This window comes from Rattus norvegicus, chromosome 10 (assembly GCF_036323735.1).
Source record: "Rattus norvegicus strain BN/NHsdMcwi chromosome 10, GRCr8, whole genome shotgun sequence".
Lineage (NCBI taxonomy): Eukaryota > Metazoa > Chordata > Mammalia > Rodentia > Muridae > Rattus > Rattus norvegicus.
In genome coordinates, this window is record NC_086028.1 from 101631686 (window position 1) to 101653380 (window position 21695).

The following is a 21695-nucleotide window of genomic DNA, read 5'->3' on the forward strand; positions in this document are numbered from 1 at the left end:
CAGGGTCCTTACAGTCATTTCTAGTGTCAGAAATGTGGTACAGGCTTGGGAACCTGAGGAAAGATACCAAAGGCAAGGCAGTTTGAGTGCCTAGTCTTAAGACTAGCGGTCACAACAGCTTCGGAACAGCGGTTTTCTAGTCTGAATAGTGCTTGGAGAGCTGACCCCACACAGCAGGCTATTGTAATGAAATCGAATTGCAACTCGACCTTCTAAAGAACCAGGGTCCCTCCAGCAAAGTGAAGCGTCCTAAGACTGCACAGCAGTGGCAGGAGACAGTTGAGAAAGCCACCGGGGGTGCTCTTGCAGACAGCTCCCACTAACACTGAATATACACGACAAATGTTCCTTCTGCTCAAGGCTGTTGCCTGCACAGTGGTGGCCTGTCCTGTCTCTGAGGAGCTTTGGCATCTAGACACTGTGGCCATATGGTTGTCTACACCCTGCCCCCAAGCTCTGGCTCACTGGGGTTTTGTGCTCAGATTCAAAGGGCTCCATTGACTGCAGAGCTGAGGTCAGTTCTCCCTCTGTAGCCTGGTTTGCTGGTGGCAAGACTGACAAACGGGTAATGGATCAACAGAGCCAGGAGCATGGAGACAGCTGAGCAGACTGAGACCAGCAGTGACCTTTGTCTTAGAAGGACACGGGCCTCCCACCCAAGCAAGCAGGCCACTTTTTAAGATAGGATCCTCATATTGCCCCCAGATACCCCTGGGTAGTGATAGCAGGACACCACACTAGAAGGCTGCTTGAAAGCTTGCTGACTTGCTTGGGTGGTCCTGCAAACCCCTGTTTTTCTTTCTGGGAGAGGCCTGAGGGAGCAGTCATACAGTGGCCCAAGAGACAGGCCAGGGTGGTCAGGGACACAAGCCAAAAAGGCCATCCAGAGGGTGGTGGGGCACTCAAGACGAAGTCACTCCACCCTCTTCCTCCAGCAACCTCAGATGAAGCCCCCTGGGGTTATTTCCACAGGGAACCACAGCTAACCACTTCTGTCATTAGCCCAGCCCCAGCTCTCCGCCTACAGCCTACAGCCTACGGCCTGGCCCACAGGCGGGAGGAGGGCAGAGCAGGAGGAAGGGTAAAGAGGAGCCGTTTGGGGATGCGGAGAGCGGACCTCCTAGGCAGGGAGGGGCACTGGGCGTGAAGGGCAAGTCAAGCTCAGAGGAGGGCTCCCTCCGGCTCCTCCTCACAATGGTAATTCGACACCTACACCTCCTGGACGACTAACGACAGAAAAGCTCAAGTACTGAAGCTGGACAGCAGCTGGCTGTCAGCAACTGGGAGCTGCACCAGGAGGTGCCCGGGTGAGGAGCAGCTGCCTGTCAGGCAGGAAAGTGGCAGCGCCGGTGAAGAAGTCAAGGGTGGTGGCCAAAGGACTTCGAGGAGGAGGTACATAGAGGCTCTGTACTCGGGCTTCTCTTCGTGGCCCCCCAAATCTGAGCTCCCAGGTAAGAGACACTGGCTAGAGGTGAGAGCATCAGGAAAGGAGAGAAAGGGCAGCCAGGGTGTCCTCCCTTGGGTGAGGAGCCACCACTTAGCATGAGCTCGGAGAGGAACGTCTTGGGGGATGCATTAGGCCACTGTCCTATGGGGACTTAGTCACCTCCTGTGTACACCTGAGCGCTCTTCTCCCGGGACCCGGTACTAGAGAGGGAGACTGTACTGCTACTTGGTGTGTAGCACAGGGCTGCTGACTGACACTTCATCCATTTAAACTTTTCTATTCAGTGAGTTTAACATAGGAACCCCATGTTTGCTGAGCCTCCATTTCCCCAAGGATCAGGGCTGAGCCCTCCCTGGTTCTCAGGGCTCAGGATAAGGTATGCCCAGCCTGTTCAATGGCCCCTGGCCCCAGGGTCTACAGCGCCAGAACTGCCTCCTCGGGTGCTGGACAAAGCAGCAGCCTCCAAGTCTTTGGCTGTGCCCTGCTCACTGCCATGTGCTTCCCGCTCAGGACCGGCCTAGGGAGGGGTCTCTGCACCCACTCAGACTCTTAGGAAGCCTTGGTCCTCCTCAGCAATGATCTCCAAAACTGAACCAGGGACATGCGCCCCTAACTCAGAAGCCAGGTTTGGAGAGGAGTTTGTGACTACATAGATGAGATTTGGAAAAGACCCCAGGATTCCCCCCCCCCCCCATGTTATACTACTGTAAGGTTGCCCGAGACAGTTCCCAGCTCATTCCTTGGGCAGCGCAAGCACAAGTTTCTTGGGCAGGGCCTCACAAGGGAGGTTGCTCACCCCTCCTGCAGGAAGTCCTCCCCATTGTCTGGAAAGCTTGTGGGCCAGGGGAGCAGAACCACCAAGCCTTCAAGTACCCACTTTTGACTTCAGACTGGAGCCCCAGCAGAGATGGAGTGTCTCACTCACTCATGAGGGTACACAGTGGGCATCTCCACCCTGCTGGTCAGGCCTCTGACCTCTCGGTCTCTCGCATCTGTTGGTTATGTCTCACTCGAGATACTCCTCAGCAGGACAAAGTGGCCAAGAGCCCCATGACACCGACAGGGTAGGCCATCAGTGACAGTCTTATCAGGCACAGACACACTGCCTGCCCTCATCCACGTGGGGAGCTGGAGTTGGACTATCAAGTTTAAAAAGAGGAAGCAGAAAAGCTGTGGTACCAAGTTGTAGCTGTCTGGCCTACAGGAACGGCCACTAACTGTACAATAAGAACCTCCATGCCACCTGCCACACTCAGGAGCAGCAATCAGTCCCCCTAGCTCGGCCGGTCTCCTTGTCTGTTGTGCAATGCCTCTCTGACCGCTGCCTGTGTACAAGCAGCATGGGCAGCAGGTGGGCCTCAGTGGCAGCCAAGCCTGTTCCCCCTTCCTGGACCAGAGGAAGCCACCATTTGTTCTACCAAACATGGTGTTAAGAGAGACTCTAGTTCCCCCAGTTTTGGGGGATAAAATATGGTTTAAAAATAACTGGGTGAACCTGCAACTGATTGTCCGGGAAACACAAAATTATCCATAGCTTTGCTTGGTTTCACCCAAACCTAGAGGGTATCCAGTCAACAGGGGACAGCTCCAGGGCTCCTCTCCCCCTGACCACAGCTGGGGAACGAGGTCACCTGACAACCCCTGGTTATATTGGGCACCAAGTGTCTGTTGGCTCTGCTTTAAATAGCCCACTGGGGAGATGCCTGGAGGCCTGTTGGAATGTGCCTGCCTCTCTCCTCTTTGGAGAACAAGACCCCTTTGCTCCCTCCTCTGAGATGTGCTTGTTATGTTGGGTCAGAGCTTAAAATAACAAAACATCGACCACCAAGCAAAGAAGGTTCCTCCTCGGCCCTCTGAGGGCAGAGAGCCATGCTCTGCAGCCCCACTTTGCTGGTAAAGCACAAGACCAAACGCCAGGTCATATCCCAAGGCTGGCACAGGTGGCCACGTCCTGCTTCCAGTGGGGCTGACAGTAGAAGCCCGGACACAAAGTCCTGAGGTTACCCATACTAGGTGGTCACATTCTTACAAAGAGCTCAGGTGCATGGGGCACAAGTCTGCAGTTCTCCAACTCCACAAGCCATGAGGAATGCAGGGAAGAGTGAGGAACGGCATGAGGGAAAATATGAGAGAAGCTGAAGTAACTGATAGCTGGACCTTCTGATCAACAAACCCTAACTACCCTGCACAGCAGGCCCAGCCCCAGCCTACTGCCTTCTTCCTGCTCTGGGAACTGGACATTGCTAGACCCTTCAGCTTGACCTAGGGTCCCAATCCCACCAACCCTGACAAAGCTGGAGCCTCTTTTCCCTTAACCATTGTCTCTCTCTAGGTCTTAGGGTGTGGCACACAAGTGAGAAAGCTCTCCTGACCACCAACCTCCTGCCGGCTTCTGCTTTTAAGGAGTGTCTCCATTGGGCTCATGAGGCAATATGGGCAGAATGCCAGTCAGGCTGAACAAGCCAGACCAAACATAGATGAAGAGGGAGGGTAAGAAACAACAGCCCTGGTCCTGAGCCCTATGCACACTATTTCTGGGGGGGTAGGAATGTTACAGAGCTCCCAGGGCGGGAAAAGGAATAGATCCCTGTCCTTTTGCGAGCATGTTCCAACTGGCTCGAGGCAAATCTCCTTTCTTCTCACCAGAAGGAACAACAGCCTTAGGTTCACAGCAGCAGGACACATGGATCTGTGCCTTTAGTGTCACACATGCAGTTCTCAAAAAGCCTGGTGTGCCCCATTCTGGTGGTGATGAACTGATAAGAATTGATGCCCCAGTCCCACGAGAGTGGCACTGAGTGTGCTCAGCCCATAGGGTTCTGAATAGCTACGGCCTGCTTCGTGCACAGAGTCAGGCAGGCTTCTATCCAGAGCATTCGGGCAGTGAGAGGGGCACTGGCTAGGCTCATCCTTGTCTTTCCTGCACTTGTCAGGCCCCACCCAGAGGAAGTTCCTAGAGCCAGGTCCTTCCTAGAGCTTCTCATCTCTACCACAGCACGGAGATAAAGGGCCTATCTGTGGCACAGGAGGGAGGGACTGAGACTTTGTGATCACTGCAGGTCTATGAAGGGTGGATGGAGTTAGAGAAGGTGCCTCGTGACTAGGATGTAGCCCCACAGCACAGTTATTTGCTGGGTAAGAAAGATCCCAGAGTCCGTTCCCCAGTAGCACAAAAATGAAAACCAAACTAAATGTACAGCAAATTCAGAGAAGGCACTGCTACTTTACAGGGAGGGAGTTCAATGTTTGGCAGCTGTGGCTCAGTTCCTGAGGATCTGTTTGGGAAGAAGGGCAGCAGCCGGGGCCTAAGTGACTGAGGAGGACCCGGAGGAGTTTCGGAAGGGCCTGGCCTTCTACACCGGGCAGCTATAGGCAGCCAGGCCTCTCACTCTCAGAGGCCGAGAGCACATGACCTTCAGGGTAGTTTTAGACCCGCAATGTGCCAGGCAGGAGTGCTGGGAATGACCAGTGTCACACACTACAGCAGAAGGAACCACCTGCCAGGTGGAGACCAGGGCCAAGGTGGCAATCATAAAAGACACACACCCACGGTCACCTGCCCCGATCCCTCAGGAAGAGCCAGTTTGGACGCACTGGCATAAGGCTGTCCTTGTTCTTCTTACTCACAGGACAGATGTAGGGGAGGAGGCACTTATGTTCAACAGACACCGACCCAAACTCTGTTGAGAACTTTGCCTAGCCTCTCTCCAGGAGCCCTAGACAGTCACCACTCGCACACAGGCCTTTTCTGGTTTACAAGAGAACAACAGGTCCAGGCCAGGAGGGAAGGAGTTGGTCGAGCCAGTTCTAGAACTCCTGCTCCCATCTGGATAAGTGAGGCCTCCAGGGAATACAGGGTGGTCCTTTCCTGCTTACAGGACAGTGACAAGAGTGAAGACATTGGCCTGGGAGGAGAAGGGCAGTGGTTTCTTGGGACTCAGCTTCACATCCGGCAAGCCACCATCCCTTCCTCAGCTTTTACTCCAGCTGATTCCAGTTAGAGTCCTCAAGAACCTGTTCTTGGTCTGATTCTCCTCCCACACAGAACCCTCAGGTCTGTCTTGTCCCCCTGAGGGCATCTAAGGGAGGCACCCAGAAAAACCAGAGGCAGGCCGGGGAGCTGTGTCAGCTGAGGCATCCGAGCAAAACCTGGTGCTGGTGTCTCAAGACACAGGACTTAGTAGTAAAGTCAGAGCATCTGATGGTCAGAGCCTTCCCAGCTGCAGCCTTGCCTGACAGCCCCTCAGCTCTCTCCAGGTTTATCACAAGGTTCCTTTGCCTGGTGTGGCTCCAGCCAGGTGAGGGCTGAGGGCTACCACTGAGCAGACTCCCATGACTCCCTGCCTCCCTCTGCCTGGGATGCACCATGGTTCAGGGCTGAGACAGACAAACCTGTTCTGCAGGCTATGGTGGGAGAGGTTGGTTCACTGGAGCTACCTCCCCACCAGGGTGCAGCTCGGCAGGGACTCTAGGCTTCTCCCTGTCTCACTGTCTCTGCCTGTTATAGAAAAGCAGGAGCCCTACCAACATGGCAGTCACAGACTTTGTGGAGGAGATTCGCTCTGTGGGGGAGAGGCTGCTGCTGAAACTGAAAGAACTCCCCCAGGCAGAGCCCGTGGAGCTTGTGGCCTTCTCCATCATCGTTCTTTTCACAGGCAAGTGGGGCATTTGTCCTTGGACCCTTTGGCTCTGTCCCCTCTGTCCCCTAGGCTCTTCCCAATACCTGGGAGACCAGCCATGGTGCCAGCTGGAGGGCTGGCCAGTCTCCTTCAGAGAAGTAGGAAAAGCAGTGTCCCAGAGGAAGCTCAGGCGTTTGCCATATCCTCTGACACTGCCTAAGGTGCTAGGCAGTGCTGGGAACCGGAAACCACAGGTGTCAGCCATGAATAGAAAGGAGTCAAAAGGAGTCAAGGGGCAGTGGAGCAAGAGACAACAGGTCCCGCAGCCTCTCCTTCTGAGCTATCCCAGACAGGGGGAGGTTCTCCATGGGGAGGGACAGCATCACTTCATTTTCCTGGGGCCATTCCTTCCCTCCAGCTACTGTCCTGATGCTGCTGCTGATAGCCTGCAGCTGGTGCTGTGCTCACTGCTGCTGCTCTGAGGGGAGAGACCGCAAGATCCCAGTGAGGCCCAGAAAGCCCAGATGAGGGACAACAGCAAGAAGCCTGAAAAGAAGCTGGACAAGAGCCTGCCAGTGTTGTGACAGGCTACCATCATGGCCACTTTCCTCCTCCAGACAGAGGTCACCTAGCCCCAGGTATGGCTCTGCCAGGTGACAGGAGCCTTATCATCTGGAGCCTTATCAAAGAAACAAGTGTTGCTCAATGTGCTGGTGGACACAGGGCTTAGCTGGAGCAGACTGCTTCCCACTCAGACCGTCACCTGGGTGTCCTGCTAAGCTGACCCTTCCTAAGGGCTCCATACTTCACAGCTCAGGCTTGTCGGGAGCTGGCTCTTGGCGCTCGCTGACTTATGCCAAAGAGAAAGAAGCTAATCAGGGACTTTGTGCAATTTAGTAGACTCCCAGCCTCCTGCTGAGGGGAGGACCGTGTCAGTATTCTAGTGGAAATTTGTCCGCTTATTTCCAAGTAAACACTTTTTGGTTTTGTGTTTATGAGGTTTGACTGGGCTCTGTGCACAAGGAGGGCAGTGCCAGAATTCCATGGGCATGGCCACTGGCTGTTCTTTCTGGGCTACTGCACTTTGGGTGCCCATGAAAGCTGGAAAATCACACAGGAGGAATGCCACACGGGCAAAGGCCGTGGAACCAGAGGAGGGACACTGGCAATATTCCCGTTTTGCGTCCTCTATCACGTGCTGGCTTCCAGACCTCTACTCTGTTGAGCGATGGTTGCCCTCCAACAGGTGCTAGGCCCAAGAAGCCCTCTTAACGTTTCCTGCTGTCTTAACCTCTGTCTGTCTGCCTCACACTAGCAGCCTCAGTCACTCGATTCTCCCAAATTTCTGCAGTTGAGGAAAGGTAAGGCTCAGTACTGTCCCTCATACCTGTACCTTGATGTTCTGGTCCTGTTCCTGTTTGTGTGCTGTCTGGAGTCACACACCCTCAGCTGACACTGGCCAGCTTTGTGACCCAATCCTCTTCAGCTAGGTTCCCTTCTGGTGAGATCATGGCACCTGCTTCCTGGGTTGTGCTAGAGGGACAGAGTGGGACAGCCCAAGTCCAACAGTGCTAGGCTCGCTTTAGAACTCCGCCCCCTAAGCAGGGCTACCCAGAGCATGTGGGCCCCTGTGAAAGGACGGGGATGCTGAGACACTTTCATGCCGCCTTCCCCACCAGGTTACGTACTTCCAGACACACAGCTACAAACCTAAACGTGGAGGAGGGGGACAACATCTGAGTTTCGGTTCATGTCAACAGGACCAGGCCTGGACTCTCTAGCTGTCAAAGGCTCTAATTACTCACTCCTGACCCCTCAGTCCCCAGCACACATTCTGCTTGCTTGGGAGCAGAGCCTGCCTAACCTTGAAGACAGGTCACAGTGAGGGGAAGTCAGTGCCTGCCACTCTACCTGGCAATCCAGGCCATACAGGCAGCCAGTTCTCCGGGCTGGTCTGACCACCTGCTGTCTACAGGGTTGCCTGACCGGTTTGGGTTCTTGGAGAACCAGAAAGAAAGAAAGAGTTTCCAAACAAAGAAAAGAAATTCAAGGATCCACCTGTCCTTGAATTGCACTAGACTGCAATTCCCAGTTGAACAAGCCCTGACTTTAATCCCAGCTCTCGGAGCGGGAGGCAGGTGGACCTAGGTGAGTTCCAATTGGCCAGGGCTTACGGGCTTACCTCTTCTCAAAAATAAAAACACAAGGGGTTGGGGATTTAGCTCAGTGGTAGAGCGCTTGCCTAGGAAGCTCAAGGCCCTGGGTTCGGTCCCCAGCTCCAAAAAAAAGAACCAAAAAAAAAAAAAAAAAAAAAAAAAACACAAACCACCACCACCAAAGCCTGAATGATGGTGATAAAGCAGCTAAACGTCACCACACTGCTGTTAAAATCTTTCTGTGGCGCTGCGGATGAAGCCCAGAAGATTGTGAGAACCAGGCAAGTGATTGATCTACCACTGAGCCTCATCCCCACACCCCAGAGGCTGTCTCAAGCCAGGCTCCAATTCATGAGGCCTACACGAGCCTCTCAAGTGTGAGGCTTGCCCGAAATGTACCCAGCTCGTCTTGACTGTTTGCTTTGTTATTTATTTATTTATTTATTTATTTATTTACTATTTATTTATTTATTTATTTATTGTTTTTTTCCAGATAAGATTTCTGTGTATGTAGCCCTAGCTTTCCCTGGCTGCCCAGAAACTCACTCTGTAGACCAGGCTGGTCTCAAAATCAAAGGTCTACCTGCCTCTACCTCCCCAGTGCTGGGACAAAAGGTGTGCACCACCGCTAGCCACCCCTGCTTTTTTTTTTTTTTTTTTTAGAGAGACTGGAAACTCTATCTACCTACTTACCTATCTAAAACATTGGTGTTTTGCCTACATGTATGTTTGTGTAAGCATATTGGATCCACTGGGACTGGAGTGTTACAGATTGCTAGTAAGTACCATGTGTGGGTGCTGGGAATTGAACCTGGGTCCTCTGTAAGAGCAGCTAGTGCTCTCAATCACTGAGCCATCTCTTCAGCCCCCTGGTTTCTGCTTGCTTGTTTGGTTTTGTTGTTGTTGTTTTTGACAACAACCTCACTAAGTAGCCCTGGCTGGAACTCAAGATGCAGGGTCCTTTGGTGCCTAACTCCCGGCTGCTCTCTGCCCCCGCAGTGCTGGGATTGCAAGCCCGACCATACCCTGCTGTCGTCTTGAGCATCTGTTACAGATATGCTCATCTAGCGATCATGATACTTCAGCCTCAGTCCTGTAGATGCCATTACTACTCCGCTGACAGGCAGGGAAGTTCAGTCTGAGTGATACTAGACAATCCCAGCCGCCAGCTGAATAGAGTGAGTCAAAGCCAGCCAGGCTCCAAAGCCCCAGCTCACCACACCCACGGCTCAAGGCCTCTGGGACACCAGGTAGAAGGGTCTGACTCCATCATCTCTATTACTCAACCCTACATCCCAACTGCCACACCCAAGCTGTCTCACTGCTCCTGAACCAGTGGGTGGGGCTCTAGCACCTAAGGACTGGAATAGACTGGAGTAGGTGCTAGGGCTCAACTATGCATCAGAGGAGAACCCCAGAGCAGGGGAAGGGACTGGGAACAAGCACTGCTGGCTGCAGGTCCCGGGAAGCCCTTGGTTCAGGGGCAGCAGCCCAGGTCCTTCTAGACTCTTCTTTAAGCAGGATTTCATTAGCATCATGAATAGCCTTCCCATAGGTGGCTAAGACTGAGGCCTCCTCTTTGCTAGAAAAGATTCTGGTTCTATCTGTGCAGCAGTGCGTGCCGTGGACCTCCCTGGACATAGCACAAGAAGCCAGTTCTCTTGCACATTCCTGCCCCGTGCTAGGGCAGCCCATCCTGTAAGATAACCAACGGCAGCCTGACATACTCAGGGATGGACAGACTGAGTTCACCCAACTGGAAAGGAGGCAGATGTCTCCCACTGTGGGAAACAGAACAGTCACTTCTGAGCTGGGCTGTCAGAAGATTGTTGGTGACCACAGAGAGGCATGCAGCGGACTCCATCCAACTGTCACTATTCCATGCCACTCAAGAGCAAGCCACCTCAGTGCACAGTGGTCTCAGCAGCTTCCCCACAGCCTTCCCTCTCACATGGCCTCTGTCTGTTCTCAGTTCCTCAGGAGGATGAGATCTGCACACTTCATTGCCTGGATGTGACGCCTTTTTACAAAACAAAGACAACCCCCATGGCGGCGGCAGCACTTGGCAGAGCACAGACAAATTTTGTCAACTATTAATATTTTCAAAGCAATTTATAACAAAAACCTTCATACTGACACAACTGAGTACTACAAATTTCCTATCATAAAATCCGTGCGCACATTTTGTCCTGAGACTGGTCTCTTCTCCTTTGGGCTCTGCTTCATGCCCTGGAGTCCTGTCCCCACCTCAAGTCCTCTTTAATCTGCTTTGTATGCATGTTTGCCCACCTTCATGTGAGCGAGTGCACACACGCACACACGCCTGGTGCCTGAGGCCAGAAGAGGGGGTCAGATGCCCCGAAACCAGGGTTACAGATGGTTGTGAGCCTCCATGGTGGGGGATAGGGGGGTGGGGAATGGAACTTGGGTCCTGTGGAAAAGCAGCCAGTGTGCAAGTCTTTACACTGCATGTCACTGGCTTACAGAGGAGCCCTCAGCACAGACTGAGACTTGTGCCGTAGCATGTCTCCTGTTCTCATCCATTGCCTCACAGTGACCAAGACTTGGGCACAGCAGTTATGAAGGCTGGAAAGATGGCTCAGTGGTAAGAGCACTGACTGCTCTTTTAAAGGATCCAAGTTCAATTCCCAGCACCCGTAGGGCAGCTCACAGCTGTAACATTAGTTCCAAGGAATATGACAGACATCCTCACAGACATACATGCAGGTAAAGCACCCATGCAGATAAAGTATTGAAAAGGCTAGACAAAGCAACTCTTCCATGAATGACACGTTTCTCTCTATAGACCTAGTTTTTTTGTTGTTTTGACACAGGATTTCAGTATATATCTCTGATTAACATGGCATTTACTATGTAGACCAGGCTAGCCTCACACTCAGAGACATACCTGCCTCCGCCTCCTGAGTGCTGGAATTAAAGGTGTGTGCCACTACACCTAGCCTTCTAGGGTATTCTTTTGTATTATTAAAGGTTTATTAATCATTATATACATACATACATACATACATACATACATACATACATACATACATATATGAATGCTTGATCCCTTCAGAGGCCAGGCAAAGGTGTTGGGTCTCCTGAATCTAGAATTATAGGCAGTTGTGGCCACCTGACATAAGTGCTGGACACTGAACCAGGGTCTTTTGAAAGTACAAGTGCCCTAGCATTGAACTGTCCCTCTAGCCTATGTCCCTCTGAGGTGGGACAGGTACCCCTTGTGGGTGGGCTAGTCTCTTTGAGGAGGGGCTGCTGTCCAGCTCTGCTTGAGTCTTCCTCTTGTAGTTTTGGTTTTATTAGAGCAAGAGTTTGAACACACCTGCAAAAGAAACTGAGTATAAAATGTCGCCAGAGAGGGGCCAGCAAGATGGCTCACTGGGTAATGGTACTTGCCATGCTACCACAAGTTTTCCACTACCCCTCCCACAGAGGGGTACATATAGAGGTCATGGTATACACACACACAAGCACAAAATTTAAAGCTACCAGTTTTACGAGATGTACCAAAGTTTAGTTGTTTCTACCTGTTTCGATGGGAAACAATGGGAATATGGAGTGACACTAAAGCGGTCACACAGGTATTAATAGAGACAACAGCTGTCTGCTCTAAGCTACGGGCCTGAGAGCTCAGACCACCAGCTGTACAACCATACGTTGCTTAACTTCTCTGTTCTCTACCTGTAAAACTGGAGTTGGTTATCATCACTGCCTCATCTGTTCGTATGATGTCACACTCAATGTTGTGATCAGAGAGACAAGCACAGCTGCTATAACCCAGTCTGGGAGCAAACACTGAGAGAGGCCAGTCCAGCCTGCTGGCTCTCTCAGTGAGAACCTGAGTTACCTGATGGGCACAGGTATGCCAGGGTGTGCCAGGCACACACAAGGAAAGGGCAAGAGGCAGGTGACCTGTAGGTCACTTCAGTCCCTGACAGGGAGCAGCTCTTCCTGAACTTACTTGTCACCCGCCAGCCACTCCAGGTTGTACCTCAGAGGATTAAAATAACAGACAGACACCCTGCATCCCAGAAACTGATACTAAGTGAGCCGTGTGGATTAGAACCCTTCGGAGGAAAAGGCCCGCTGCTCTGATCTTACAACGGGGCCTAACCCTGGCCATGGCAGCAGGACCACGAACCTAAGCTCTGAAAGGAGTCAACAGTGGCGGTCAAGCTCCAAGCAAGGACTGTGTGGTCAGCCCTCCAGCTTCTCTCTCTAATCACAGAAATAGCTAAGGTCATGCCTGAGGCAGGTACTGAGGGGAGGCTCCATGTGATAAACCTGCAGTTAATCATTTACCCAAACCACAGGAAGGAAGGAAGGAAGGAAGGAGGGAGGGAGGGAGGGAGGGAGGGAAGGAAGGAGGGAGGGAAGGAAGGAAGGAAGGAAAGAAGGAAGGAAGGGAGGCTCCCAGTGAGCTCTCTATGACCCAGCTCACATCAGCGAGGCTGACAGGTGGCCCGGGACACGGACCCAATCTTTTTCCTCACCCTAACTCAGTCTGACCTCTCTCAAGGACTTAAAACTCAACTCCTACAATGCCATCACAGAAGGGCAGAACACTGATGGAGGAAATGAGGGAGGGAGTGGCATTGCCTGGCAACCAGTCTAGCCCACCCTTGTTTGCTCTGGTGGCGGCAGCAAAGGTGTGGTCAGAGAATTTGGCAACACCCTGGGCTGCCAACAGTAATTTCTTTGAGTTGTGGCACAGCTGTGGTCACCTAGCAGTCTCTTCCTTGTGGCCGGAAGGACAATCCTGACTTGCCTTGCCTCAGAAGACTCAAGACTGTTAGCAGCAGGACCAGGTAATGCCATCTTTCTTTTTCCCCATCCCTCAGATGGCTGCAGCCCCACTGACACCAGCTCCACTTGTGTAACGTGGCGATGCCTCCTGCTCCCAGCTGTCTCCAAGGGCACTGCCTGCCTCAGTCACGCTACATTCCTACCCACCACCACCACATTTTCTTTTTAAAGGTTTATGTGTGTGTTCTTACATGTACGCATGTCCACACATGCATGCCTGGTGTTCTCAGAGGCTAAAATGGTATCCGATGTCCTGGAACTGGCATGATAGAAGACTGAGCTGAGCAGCCAGTGCCCCGAACTGCTGAGCTGAGGCTGCAGCCCTGCTTTTTTTTTTTCCTGTGAGATAGGATTTTGCTGTTCCCAGCTGGTCTGGATTCCTGGGCTCAAGCAGGAATTCAGCCTTCTGAGGAGCTGAGACTTAAATACACCATCACCAGCTAGGCTGCTATAATGAGCTCTAAAAAAGCCTCCCAGACATCTGGGAATTGGACACTAAGAGTAGGAGGAGAGCCACAGGTGTGCTCTAGGGTCGAGCTAGCAAGGCGCCAGGGGCAGGAGAAATATTCTGGCTCTTAGCAGAGTTTTTCAAGAGTGAACCAAAGACTCAGGAGTTAGCCCCCAGCAGCTTCCAAGCAGGAACTCCCGGCTCCTATTTCTTCATGTTAGAGACTTTGAATCCAAAGACTCACCATCCCCACAGTGTTGGCTAGCTACCTATCCAGGGAGGTGTCATGGAGAGCAGCACTGGGGACAAGGCCTTAGGAGCTCTCTGCCCTCAGGGCCTCTGTCTCCTCTCTTCCAGATGCCCATGGGCCAAATGGTAGCCCCAAAGACCATCCAGAATGAAGCCTTCTGGAAGAACCCCTGGGATGTGGGGGGCCTGATAGTGATTGGCTTGTTCATCTCCACACTCCTGTTCTTCATCGTATTTGCTTTTGTGTTTGGCTCTGTGCAAAAGGCTGCGTGGAGAAAGGATGTGCGTGAAGAGGAATGACCTATCTCCTCGGGGGCCTAGAAGGCAGCAGGGAGAGACGGGCTGACCTGCTCACCCCCTGCCAGCAAGTGGGCTTCCAGTACCACTGGCTCAAGAGAATCTATGGCAACCACTGGACCTTGCTTAGGAATTGGTCAGTTAGCCGGGTGGGAAGGCTGGTCTGCTCCCATTTCTGGCTCCCTTGCCCTGCCACCAGCTGAACACTGTAAGCACATGGAGAGGAGCTCTGCTGTACCTCAGATGGGAGCAGCCATGGCTAACAAGATCCTCTGATGTGGGTCCCTGTCCAAGTAGCTATTTTCAAGTCCTTGACAGAGAAGGACACAAAATGTCAAATGAAGTAAAAATTCCTTTTCAAAACAAGAGCTCTTTCCTATGCAGACATGGTTTTTCTCTATGCTAGCTTCACTTCACGAAGGCCTACAAGTTCTCAAGGGGTCTGGCCCTGTAAACAGCAGATCAGTCTCAGCTGCTTGACTTGTGCCCCCAGGTTCACCACAGGACCTTCCGTTCTCAGCTGCTCTGCGGCAGGATCCTGAGGCTTTGCATTTATTTCTCTTGACTAGAATACTTTGTCTCCTACCCCCTCACACTCTGCGGCTTGTCCTTCAAAATCTCAGTTCAACCCGCCTTTTCAAATACACTCTCCCTGACTCTGACCGCAGAGACTGGGATAGGGTATTCTGTTCCTCTCAAAACAATACCACACAGAGCTAGGGAATGGCTCACCAGCCAAGAGCCCCGGCAGCTCTTGCAGGAGACCCGGGTTCAATCGGTAGCACCCAGGTGGTGGCTCACAACTATCTGTGGCTTACAACTATTTGTAACTCCAGTTGCAGGGGAACTGATGCCTTCTTATGGCCTCTGTGGGTATCAGGCACACGTGTGGTACTAAGATATACATGCGGGCAAATCATCCACATATGAAATTTTTAAAAAGAAAAAACTCCACCATGTACTTTTTCTCCAAAGTGCACTTGTGAGACATTTTACATAATTAAACATCTCCCAGGGAGATGCACCTATCATAAGAGCACTTGACAGGCGAGTGAAGGCAGAGTGGATGACCTGGATGAGGCTAAGCAGTTCCTTGGTGCAGAGCTCCACAAGTCAGCTCTGCACGGAAATACCCTTGCGTCTTAAGGTGCCCAGGGTACCTCAGAGCCTAACAACTGCAAGGTTAAAGTGCTGCCGTGAAGAGGCTTCTCTGTGGCTGCAGCTCTGAGAAAAATGGCTACATGGAGGAGACAAGCTAAAAACCACTGGCTGCCCCACCCCGGCCTCATTTGGAACAGACCTGAATCCATTCTCTGGTGATTCCAGCCCAGTGCCGACATCCCACCATGCACACCCCTACAACAGCTTCCTTTTAGAAATGTACCCACTTAGCTGAGCTCACCCCGCTGGTCTTAACCCTCTTTGCCAGGTGCCTGCCTTAAGGGATGCTGGTGTCACCAGCCTCAAACCAGAACTATTCTTAGAAAAGGAACAGCCTTCTGTGGAAGGGGCCTTCTTCCTTCATGCACAGATTGTCCACACGATGAACATTCTCTTTCATTTAAACAACAGTGGTGACAGAGATGTGTCAGCAAGGTTTACTTCACCCAAGACCCAGGAATCTTGACCTCCAGAAACCTCCCCTGTAGCCATCGGGTAGGGAGTGAGGTTGAACACTGGGGATGCCACTGGGGATGCATCACCTGCTCTTCTCAGCCCCACAGATGTCCATCTCCGCCTGGCCTACCAAGGCACCGAGAAGACCCAGAGTAAAGAGAGGCAGAGGCCCCAAGCTGGGTCTGTTCTGTGGCCAGCAGGTTCTAGCACTCTGGTCTCAGACAAGAACCCACTAAGACCTTTTCCCTCGGAGACCGACAGTGGGAGCACTTGGTTCTTTCTTTCCCCACCAAAAAGAGTTCTGCTCAGAGCCTGAGGAGGCTGCATTTAGCACATTCACGTACCAGTGGCAGGAGAGGGCTTTGGTGGTATGGCCTTAGTCAAGGGTGGGCCTGGCACAGCAACTCACCACTTTTTGGCATGTGATCTGACTACAGAGACCAAATTAGAGATGCCAGTTCCAGAAGGAAATCCTTCAATCAACGAATAGGAGGACATAAGCATCCAAACAGAGGACACAGATGAGCAGGACTCTTCCCTTTGGCAGGAGAGCCTTAAACTAAGTACACCGTGAGGACACAAGTTCTATGTACTTGGTCACTGGCACTCTGCTTCAGGATGAGAAAACATACTTGTGGTAGGAGTGTAGCTCAGTGGTAGTGAGCCTGGATACCATGTGCAAGTGTCTGGTTCAAACCTTAAACAGCACGAAAGCAGACATCCCCGCTTCGCCTAAAGACGACACATGTGTGAGACGGCAAGTCCAGTGTGATAATAAAGAAGCCCAAGCTCCTGTCATGAGTTCTGTGCCTATGACCTGTCTGGGCCTTAGCTTATTCATCTCAGAGTCTGAGCCGAGGCCTCGTCAGCTCTTGGGATTTTTCCACATAAAAGAAGGAATGTAGTTTTCCACAGACGCTGACTCCTTGGGCCTCCTTCACACAGAATTCTTCCGACTACTTGCCCAGCCACAGCGTATCATTGAACAGCAAACAGTCTCCATGGCTGGCCCATAGCTCCCACCCCACTGCCACAGATGTAGACAAATGGATAAGTAGGTTCCACATAATACACAGCAGGCAGGCTAGTGTATTGTTAGAAAAGCCCCCCTTCTATCACCAGAGAGGAGTGGACCCCAAGCTTCTGTCTGGGCTCTGTCTGTGTAAGAGTGAGAATGGCCCATCAGGTGTGGCAACACATGCCTGTGATCCTAACATTTGGGAGGAGGTGGCAGGTAGGACAACCAGAAGTCAAAGGCCAGCCTCTGATACGTGGCAAGTTGGAGGTCAGCATAGGGTACAAGAGACTCCATCTCAAAAGTGGAATAAGTCCTCACATGAGAGCCAGTGGACTCCAGAAAACAAGACAAAACAAAAGGAATGGCCCTGACTTCCACAGTGCTTAAAACATGAGCTTTGCAAGCAGAGGTCCCTTGTCGGCCCAAGGGCTAGCGTGTTAGCTAATAAAGTGAGGGTTGCTGGGAGAGGACTCTTCTACTTCCGACATAAGTCACTGACCTTTCTTCCCTTTGAGGAGCAGAGAGACAATGCTGGGATTGCAGGGGCCTGCTCCTGCCACACAGATACTCCACCAGTGAGTAGCTATATCACATCCCTATGTCACTTACCCTACTTCTTCACAGAAGGTCACCAGGGCATCAAAGGCCAGCAAGGTAGCCTTATCAGATGGTTTGTTCCCCCTCTTTTCCTGGAGAGAGAAAAGGACCACTTAGTGCTCCAGAGTCATAGAAAGTGCTGTCACAGTTGGTAATGGAGAAGGAACATGAAAGGTCACCACTGAAGTTGGTTCCCAAGCAGGGGCCTAGGCCTAACACTGTGTCAGCATCTCCATACTACAAGTTGGACTTTCTCGGTGGGAGGTTTGGAGAGCTGACATTTCCAAAAGGACCCTCAGGCCATTCTCATGCAAAGGGCTCTGGACTGACATTTGGAAAACTATGACTGCATCCAAGTTCTATGTAGTAAATACATGCACAAGCTTGGGTCGGTCCTTACAAATACATGTATGAGCATATATGCCAATGCACACATAAGGGACAGACTAAACTGTTAGCCCCAGCAGACAAGATTATGCACCATTGGTCTCGGCTACATTTTCCAAAATTTCTTTTAAAAAATTATCATTTTAGAGCCAGAGAGAAGCTTACTAGGTAAAGGTACTCGCTACTAAGCCTGAGGTTCTGAGCTCAAACCCCAGGACCCACATGGTGGAGGGAGAAAACTGACTCCCACAGTTCTCTGTCCCCCACATGTGCACATTGTGCTCACATGCAGTAAATAAATGTAAGAAAATAAGGTGTGGAGAGATGGCTCAGCGGTTAAGAGCACTGGCTGCTCTTATGGAGGACTGGAGTTCTATCTCCAGCAACCACACGGTGACTCAAACTATCTGTAACCCCAGTTCTAGGCGGTCTATCCCTCTAGAACTTAAGTACATGCAACTAATGTTCATGAATATCAAATAAAAGTAAAAAAATTAAATACAGGAAATAAGCCAGCAGTGGTGGTGCACTCCTTTAACCCAGCACTCAGGAGGCAGAGGCAGGTGGAACTCTTAAGTTCCAGGCCAGTCTGGTCTACATAGTGAGTTCCAGACCAGCCAGGCCCACACAGAGAAAGTTGATCTTGGGGGAATACATAAACTCAGTATCTGAGACAATATTGACTTTTTGCTTTTAGGTCATTCATCCCCCAGTACACAAAAATGCATACTTTGTCAGCACAGGCAACCATAAAGACACTAGGAGTGTGAAAAGAAAGACGTGACTGCACATATAAAGACGTACTAATGAAACACAATCGAATGCTCATCTTCAAAGAGGTATTAGGTGGTCAGAGAGATGGCTCAGTGCTAAGAGCACTTGTTGCTCTTGTAAAGTCTAGTTCCTGTCAGCCACATGGTCTCGACCACCTGCAACTCTAATTGCAAGGGACCTGATGCTCTCTTCAGGCCAGCAAAAGGCCAAATACACACTAATACAGAAAAAACATGTACATAAAAGCAGTAAGTTAACATATAGTAAAGTTTTACTTATTTTTAACTATTTGTATGAGTGTTTTATCTGTGTATAGGTCGGTGCACCACTTTTGTGCCCACAGAGGCCAGAAGAGGACATCAGTTCCTCTTGCAGTGGAGTTACAGACAGCTGGGAGCTGCCAGGCGGTGCCAGGACTCAAACCTGGTTCTCTGTAAGAGCAGCCACTCTCCTAAGACTGAGAGATCTCTCCGGCCCCAGGTGTGTTGCTTTTGTTTGTTTGTTTGTTTTGTTTTTGAGACAGGGTTTCTCTGTGTAGCCCTGGCTGGCCTGGAACTCTGTAGACCAGGCTGTCTCAAACTCACAGTGATCCACCTGCCTGTCTCCTGAGTGCTGGCATTAAAGGGGTACGGTACCGCCTCTCAGCTTGCTGACTTTTTTTTTAGAATGTTAACAGGGCTCAAGAACAGTGGCATGGGCTTGCCTAGCATGTGAGGACGCAGCATTGATTATGTGTTCATGTGCAGTGCTAGGTTTCAAGCGTGGCCTTGTCCGTGCATATTAGGCAAGAGTTCTACTACAGAGTTGTGCCTCTGGCCCCAAACTGCAATGTCTTGTGCTAACAGTCTTTTCCTTATGGCTATGTCAACACAGTTCCAAACCTGAACCACATGGTTACAGTCTTACGCTCACCAGAACACACTTCCTTTTTGGTACAGCATTGTTTCCTCTGAAAAACAGTTGCTTCTCCTGCCCTGACTTCTTAGAGCTCAGTGGAAAATAACCAATAGTGCATTTCAGCAAGACCTCAAGATGTCCGTCAGGTCAATTTGATTTTTGAAAACCAGCCTGAGCCTCTAGCCCCTCCCCCACACCCCAACCAAGCAGCATCTAGGATTTTGCTCCAGGCCACTGTCCATTTACCTTTCTGGCCTCTCCTCACATCCGCATGGCAAGTGTGCTACCCTTAGAGCCCCGTCCCCAGCACAGACTGCTGCTTCTAGTTTGACTGTGTCTGAGTGCTCTGTGTGCATCTCTCTGCACCAGAAAAGGGCACCAGATCCCCTGAAAGCGGAGTCACAGATGCTTGTGAGTTGCCTTGTGGATACTGGGTACTGAGCCTGGGTCTTCTGCAAGAGCTGCCAGTGCTGTTAACTCCTGAGGTATCTCTGCAGCTCCCCGGGTGTGTGTGTGTGTGTGTGTGTGTGTGTGTGTGTGTGGTTTTGAGTATATGTGTGATTGTGTGTTTGTGGTGTGTTTTGTGTATGTATGTGTTTGTATGTGTACCTTTTAAAGATTCACTTGTTTATGAGTGTTGCTTTTTTTTAATGTGGATGTTTTGCTAGCATTTGTGTACGATGTCCATGCAGTGCCCCAGGAGACCAGTAGAGGGCGCTGAATCCCTCCAGACTGAAGTCCCTGAGCCATTTCTGAAGCTCCTCAGCCTAGGCCTTGTTTTGTTGTTGTTGCTGTTTGTTCCGGTTTTTTTGTTGTTGTTGTTGTTGTTGTTTTGTTTTTTAAAGATTTATTTATTTCATGTATGTGAGTCCACTGTAGCTGTCTTCAGACACCAGAAGAGAGCACCAGATCTCATTTTTTTTTCTTTTTTTTTCAGAGCTGGGGACCGAACCCAGGACCTCAAGCGCTCTGGCACCAGATCTCATTACAGATGGTTGTGAGCCACCATGTAGATGCTGGGATTTGAACTCAAGACCTCTGGAAGAACAGTCAGTGCTCTTAACTGCTGAGCCACCTCTCCAGCCTACCCCTGAACCCCACTTTGTTTTTTAATGAAGTCTTGAAAATTGGGGTTTTCCAAGCAGACATTTGCCTTTTCTTTCTTGGTTTATTTTGTTTTGTTTTGTTTTTTTGAGATACAGTATGATTTGACCTTCGAGGCTGGCCTTGAACCCACTATTTATCAAGGCTGGTGCACAATGAAAGGAAAATTATATGAATTTAAGGTTTAAAAATATAAAATTAAAAGAGTAAGCCCCAAAAGCCACAGACTCAGGGCTAAGCCCTGCCGCCAGGAATAGCAGGCCATAAAGATAAAGAAAAGGAATGCAAAAACCAGCTCAGGCTATCGAGGACTGACCCATAAACCATCCAAAGACATCCCCCCAGCTTACTCAGAGTCATACTTTAACCAGATGTCCTCCAGACCCTGATAAGCCCCTACTTGTGCTTTTCAGCCATTGTGTCCTGCAGAGAGCATTCAGGAAACCAGGCAGCCCAAGCCTAACCAGAGGTGTTTCAAATACAGATGCTTCATCAATTTTGACAAACTTTTAAAAATAATGAGGACCTAAAGACCCTATCGTTCTCCTGATTTAGTAGCTCTGTTCCAGGAACCAGGGGGCCATAAAACCTTTTGGCGTCCCTTTATCTCCTAGAGCCATAAAACAATCCTGTAACTTGTGGTGCATTCCCCTTTGACATCCCCCCATCCCCTGGTGCTCACAGCCTCTGCCTTTAAATACTCTTTCTCCCAGCATCTCGGGGTCGACACCTCTGTCTCCTGCGTGGGATATGTGTCGGCCTGGAGATCTCTGTAATAGGTCTCCGTAATAAACCTCGCCTTTGCTTATTACATCCAAAATGGTCTCTCTGTGTCTGGGGTCCGTGATTTCCCAAGACTTGAGTAAGGGTCTCTCTGCGTGGGATCTTTCAGTGCACACCTGACAGCAATCTTCCTATGTCAGCCCTTTGCTCACACTTGGATGGGGATCAGAGATAAGTGTTCAATGTCCAAGTGTGTGTGTGTGTGTGTGTGTGTGTGTGTGTGTGTGTGTGTGCGTGCGTGCGTGTGTGCGTGCAAGATGCCTAAGGAGGCCAGAAGAGGTGGGACCCTCTGGAGCTGATGTCACAGATGGCTGTGAGCTGCCTGACATAGGTGCTGAGATAGGAACTCAGGTCTTCTGCAAGAGCAGCCAGCACTCTCGGCCATCAAGCCAACTCTCCAGCCTGTTTTTGCTTTTCTTTTTAAAATAAGCATATATTTACTATAGGCAATGACAAGTTTGTGGCATTTTCATACACA

General features: G+C 50.8%; 3 protein-coding genes across 16 annotated transcripts in view; 2 read left to right on the forward strand and 1 right to left on the reverse strand.

Annotated features, from left to right (window-relative positions):
• Positions 1 to 21695, reverse strand: part of Recql5 (RecQ like helicase 5) — a 39106-nt gene that overhangs the window by 6209 nt on the left and 11202 nt on the right. For 4 of the 6 annotated variants that reach the window (XR_005489766.2, XM_039085674.2, XM_017597161.3 and 1 more), the window contains exon 7: positions 17285 to 17364. Coding sequence is in view for 5 of the 6 variants with exons in the window: in XM_039085674.2 (XP_038941602.1) it covers positions 17285 to 17364 (80 nt within the window). In the remaining variant the exon portion in view is untranslated. Of the gene's footprint in view, positions 1 to 2372; positions 2509 to 10315; positions 11563 to 17284; positions 17365 to 21695 lie in introns of those variants that run through there. The other 2 variants (XM_039085676.2, XM_039085675.2) reach the window with 2 other exon arrangements.
• On the forward strand, positions 1281 to 10404 carry Smim5 (small integral membrane protein 5). Of its 4 annotated transcripts, none has more exons than NM_001277479.2 (4): positions 1281 to 1451; positions 3780 to 3937; positions 5955 to 6102; positions 6485 to 7061. In NM_001277479.2, the coding sequence occupies exons 3-4, from the start codon at positions 5976 to 5978 to the stop codon at positions 6592 to 6594; spliced, it is 237 nt and encodes a 78-aa protein (NP_001264408.1). In that variant the 5' UTR covers positions 1281 to 1451; positions 3780 to 3937; positions 5955 to 5975; the 3' UTR covers positions 6595 to 7061. The 4 variants fall into 4 exon arrangements, 2 of the variants coding, with proteins under 2 accessions (NP_001264408.1, NP_001156474.1); XR_010055259.1 differs by lacking the exons at positions 1281 to 1451; positions 3780 to 3937 and adding exons at positions 8886 to 9000; positions 10195 to 10404 and having other exon boundaries at positions 5969 to 6102; positions 6485 to 6704; NM_001163002.2 differs by lacking the exon at positions 3780 to 3937.
• Positions 11444 to 20780, forward strand: Smim6 (small integral membrane protein 6). 6 transcript variants are annotated; one of them, XR_010055878.1, is made up of 3 exons: positions 11445 to 13048; positions 18750 to 18913; positions 20268 to 20780. XR_010055878.1 is itself a non-coding variant. In XM_063270173.1 (2 exons), the coding sequence occupies exon 2, from the start codon at positions 13852 to 13854 to the stop codon at positions 14041 to 14043; it is 192 nt and encodes a 63-aa protein (XP_063126243.1). In that variant the 5' UTR covers positions 11460 to 13048; positions 13829 to 13851; the 3' UTR covers positions 14044 to 14406. The 6 variants fall into 6 exon arrangements, 2 of the variants coding, with proteins under 2 accessions (XP_063126243.1, XP_063126244.1); XR_010055879.1 differs by having other exon boundaries at positions 11444 to 13048; positions 18750 to 20780; XR_010055880.1 differs by lacking the exon at positions 18750 to 18913 and having other exon boundaries at positions 11444 to 13048.